The 5,000-nt window shown below is 40.6% G+C and overlaps 1 protein-coding gene across 1 annotated transcript in view; it reads left to right on the top strand.

Annotated features, from left to right (window-relative positions):
* LOC138028913 (uncharacterized) overlaps positions 1-5,000 on the top strand; it is a 70,999-nt gene that overhangs the window by 64,557 nt on the left and 1,442 nt on the right. The window contains exons 37-40 of the mRNA XM_068876555.1: positions 1,043-1,195; positions 2,388-2,640; positions 2,852-3,021; positions 3,659-4,576. Coding sequence (XP_068732656.1) covers positions 1,043-1,195; positions 2,388-2,640; positions 2,852-3,021; positions 3,659-4,576 — 1,494 coding nt within the window. The remainder of the gene's footprint in view (positions 1-1,042; positions 1,196-2,387; positions 2,641-2,851; positions 3,022-3,658; positions 4,577-5,000) is intronic.

Below are 5,000 nucleotides of genomic sequence, written 5' to 3'. Positions count from 1 at the left end.
ATTTTATAGGCTTCGAAAGTTGCAAAAATCCAAGCATCTTTTGTTCACAACCGAGTCAGAAGGGGAGTGGGTCTATTCCTGTTTTGACTTCACAAACTGATTTACTTTGCATTAACTCTTTGTAAAAATGCATGCAGAGTAGATTGTGACGTCAAAACAGGGGAACAAATATAACCACGAACTGAAGGCCTATATCTGGCTTATTTTTACTTTGGCAAGGATTCGTCAACGAAAAAAAAAATCTATTTACTGTCCATTTTGTTTAACTTGGTTTTCCTTAACAAGTAGAGATAATATTGGTGTTAAGGAGGCACATACGGTTTTGTTTTGTTTTGTTTGATGTTGACCAAAACTTACGAACTATGCAATGTGAAATCCAAACTTACACTCAAAGTAAACGGCCTTTGGATAAAAATCAAAGTTCAAGATTTTGCCAGCCCGGTGTTAAGCAAACACACTTTCAAAATCTGAAGAAAAAAAGGAAGTGATTTGTTTGATCACAAGAGTACTTTAAAGCATGCAATCATGCTAGACTTAAAGGGGCTATGACACGGATATTTTTCTTTTGGATCAAAATTCGGGTTGAATCAAGACTAAAAACATTATTACACAAAAAAATGATTTTAGAACTCCAACATGCAAAAAAATGACATAAAACTACTTCTTAAAGGGAAACCCCTGGATAATCGGTTTATAATGTCTCTCAAAAGATCGCCGGAACCTTGAGACTTGAAAAATAGTGGCCCGTCTCTTTTTCATGTTGCAATCAGCTTCCATCCTGACCATCGCTGGTCAATGGCCCTTGTTCATAGTTTCACTGTACCAGTAGAGTAGTTTTAAATGAAACTGGAGCATTGTTATAGGCTTCAATCGGTAAAAATATCTCATAGACATAGTTTCTTTAAGCATTTTAAACAGTGAGATGTTTGGGTATGATTTCCTGGTTAACGTCAGTTCTCCAGAATATTATCACAGAGTTTTAAAATATCACGAGATATTCTGTAATATAATGAAAACATACTTATCATACGTATTTAACTAGGATCTGACTGCAGTGTTATACCAACCTGTCATAACGTTTCCAACTGCACTGGAAAAGGGATATGCGTTGATTTTGATATTTGCAAGTGTAAACAAGGTTGGAATGGAACTAACTGCACGGAGTACTCGTGCGAACACTTTGATTATTGTTCAGGTAAGTTTAATTTGTGATTCAATTAGTTTCAACTTTTCAAATTCCACCGTCTCATATTTCTCTCCTCAGGTCTTGGTATTTTTCAACCTTTTCACCCTTTTTTTCACTGTGAAGGAGGAGGAGCAGTCGTGGCTCAGTTGGCTAGTGCACGACCTTCGGAGCGAGAGGTTCCCGGTTTGATCCTCGGTGACTTCAGCGTCTGTTTCGACTTTCCTTTGATAGGTGTAGCTATAGCTTTAAATATCCGTAAAACGGAGCACTGACAGAAGGGGGTGAGGTGGGGGGGGGTGGGGGGGAATAAAGGGTTCCCATTAATACCAGTTTGGTAACTGAAGGGACTACCGACGTAAAATAAAGTGACTTTACCTTTGGTGATAGCAATGTCAACGATAAGACAGTTCTCGTCCTCCTTATTGATGATGACAATGTCAGGCCTTCTATCTTCAATAACATGGTCACATTGGATGCTGACATCTCACAAGATCTTGATTCTGTCATTCTCCACTACACTCTTAGGTGTATCCTCATACACTTCCCTTCGTTGTTTGAAGTCCTTTGGGGTTTCTAAGTCGCGGGTTACCAGTTCCCCGTTCCCAGCTGCTTCAATCAGCCTCTCGTCACTGTGCAGGATGTAATTTTGTGATGAGTTCTTGGCCTGTCCAATGCACTCTGCTACTGATATTAGGCCTCTCCCTTCTTCTGCTCTTGGTACATGAAGCATGGCTACACAATCCCTTGGGTGAAGTGCTTTGTTCATTGTTAGGGTCTTCCTTGTTCCTGTGTCTAAAATTATTATTATTATTATTATTATTATTATTATTATTATTATTATTATAAGAACTGCTGAATTGTCTTACCCTCATTACTGTTAAAAATTAAAAACGCAAATCTAGCGAAGCTAACGATAATGAGCTGTCGAATCCATTCATTACTAGCGTTATGGTGCACCCTGTAACTAAGAAGTGGCTGCGATCAGTTAAAAAATGCTCCAACATCACCTCTGCAAGATGGGATACTAACTCAGTATCTTTTTGGAGCTATTTCGTAGAAATGCAACTTTGTGCCCCTTGATACGCGTGCTCCGCACACCTCTTGAACTTAGAGCGGCGGAAGCGGTCTTTTTTTACACAAAACTGTTCTGTGCTCAGCCACGTATGACAACCTTTGTCTTGTTTTGGTTTGTTTCTTGTAGGGCATGGACGCTGTGTAGCATATGAAGCTTGTTCCTGTTACTATGGATGGACTGGGGCAAGTTGTTCCCTTCCAAACTGTAGAAATGTCAATCATTGCTCTGGTCAAGGAGAGTGTGTGGCCAGCGACAATTGCCGTTGTTATCCAGGATACATTGGGGCAAACTGCAGTGAATTGGCTGATTGTAGCGAGCTTGCGAATTGCAGTGGACAAGGTGTCTGCGTTTCTCCTGATTCATTCAACGTATCGTGCAGGTAATGAAAAGATCGACTTCTCATTAATTTCATATTTGGTTGTCTTTAAGTTTCATTTTTTCAATAGCAAGGAAGTAAATTGCGAGAGTATCGAAGCTCATCTCTATGAACATTATCCCGTTTACCTTGAAAGCCCTATCGGGCCCACTAATCCGTGCCATATACATTTCAGCAATCACATTGACAGTTATTGTGGTTGTGTTTTTCGCAGTTGTTATGGTGGTTTCACTGGTCCTAATTGCAGTCATCCCACATGCACATCACTGAACAACTGCTCTGGCCATGGCGTGTGCATTGAAGCCGAACTGTGTAAATGTGACTTTGGGTACAACGGTACTGACTGTAGCGATTTCTCCTGTGACGCACTTAATTCGTGCTCTGGTAAGTGTATTCAAACGTGAGACGCCTCTAATTTGACCATTCCATTTATCACTAATGGACTGCACCCTGTATGTAAAGAAACTATTACTAGATGGCACACAATCTTTGTACCTTGCTTTAGATGAAAACATTTTTTTTTTATTGTTGTTGTCGTTGAAACAGCAATAAAATAAAGAATAAAACTGAAACAGATTTGTTTTATATCATTCGATTTCCTTGACTTGAATTACTTACAGCGAAGTGATTTAAAGAAACTTCGCTTGACTTGCTTTTAGTCACACCAGAATAACGCTTCCGTTTACAGTTGTTTGGCGTAGACAGCATGATGCAAATCCAATAAAGCTATATATCCGCTAAATCGAGAGCTTACAAAAAATTCGCTCAACATCAAAGAATAGATTTTCTGAGGATATCGCGAGTGTTCCCCGGCGCGTGACAAGGTTGTTGCCTGATGCCCAAAAAGTATGTGCACTGACAATAGGGGTTACGGTCTATAATAATCATAGGTCTCAAATCAGGGTCTGGGCAGAGATTCCCCTGCACAGTATGTTTATGTGTAGTTTTCATTACGTAAAGACCTGAATAGTTGTGAAATCCGTGGGTTTCTGTTCAAATCGTTCTGATATTATCTCTATAGGGCATGGAAAGTGTGTTGGGTATGATGCCTGCAACTGCAGCTCTTCATGGTCAGGACCAGCATGCAACATCCCGGATTGCAGTGGGGTAAATGACTGTTCTGGTCAGGGTGATTGTATTCTTGTCAATAAGTGTGCCTGTTACCCTTCCTTTGATGGGAAAGCTTGTGACCAGAAAGCAAAACCAAATGTCCACAAACCCATCTTTGAGCAGACATTTTACGAAGCCACAATCATGGAAAACGCTCCTACTGGGACCCTGATTCTCCAAGTTCGTGCAAATGATACTGATTTGGGAAGGAATGGAGAGTTGTTTTATTCAGCAATGGGCGAAAAAGATGTCGAAAAACTCATTGCTGTTGACGGAGCAACCGGAAAGGTTTACAGCTCGTTCACGTTTGATTTCGAGACCGTGGAAACCCTGGCATTCAATGTGACCATTGTAGCGTCGGATAACGGCTTTCCACAGAAATCTGGGGTGACCATCGTACAGATGACAATCGTGGACGATAATGACAACTGTCCGTTATTTACCAAACCGTCAGATAATTTACAGGTTGAGATTGCCGACGCAAAACTGGGAGACGTTGTCACCAAGGTCTTGGCCACAGACTTAGACAGTGGAGTAAACGGCGATATAGCATATTCCATATCTAACAATAATGCCTTCTCCATCGATCCGAAAACTGGTTTACTTACTATTGCATCTAACTTGACGGAAAGAGAGTACCAGTTAACGGTCAGTGCATCTGACAATGGAAAAATTTCCTGCTTGACGGAGATACGCTTAATTGTCAAGGTGGTCAGTTTGCCAACGGAAAAACCTTCGAAGAAAATCCCCAGTTCTGCAACAGACAGTACACCGCCTCCCTTTGAAACTTCCAGTACAACAAAGACGCCAGACCCTTGGACGTCTCCAGGTGATTATCATTTTTGCTATAAGAGTAGTTAAATAGCTAGATTCAACTATTTGCTCAATAAATATTTACGCTGGATACAAGGGTAAAAAGTGGCGAATTGCCTTTATCCTATTTAATCCATTTTCTTTTCTTGACAAGAATTTTTTTTTTCATACAAGTCCTAAAATTCTGCAGGAGGAGCATAATCTTCATGTGCATTTTGCTTTTCTATTTAGTTTGTTTGTGGGCCATACGTTTTCCTTGCGTAAATGACCATATAACATAGCAACTGAAGCTGCCACTCTGTAATAAGTTAATTTGCCCTCTACTTGCGTAATTCTTGGCTTTCACATGACGACACGGCCGCCATGTTGGTGTCCCCAAACTATGAAATGGCGGCCATGTTGGTGTCCCGATCCAATGCTCCGGGAATTGAAAGCTATTA

This window comes from Montipora capricornis, chromosome 13 (genome assembly GCF_036669925.1).
Source record: "Montipora capricornis isolate CH-2021 chromosome 13, ASM3666992v2, whole genome shotgun sequence".
Classification (NCBI taxonomy): domain Eukaryota; kingdom Metazoa; phylum Cnidaria; class Anthozoa; order Scleractinia; family Acroporidae; genus Montipora; species Montipora capricornis.
This window is presented reverse-complemented; position numbering and strand designations above follow the sequence as displayed.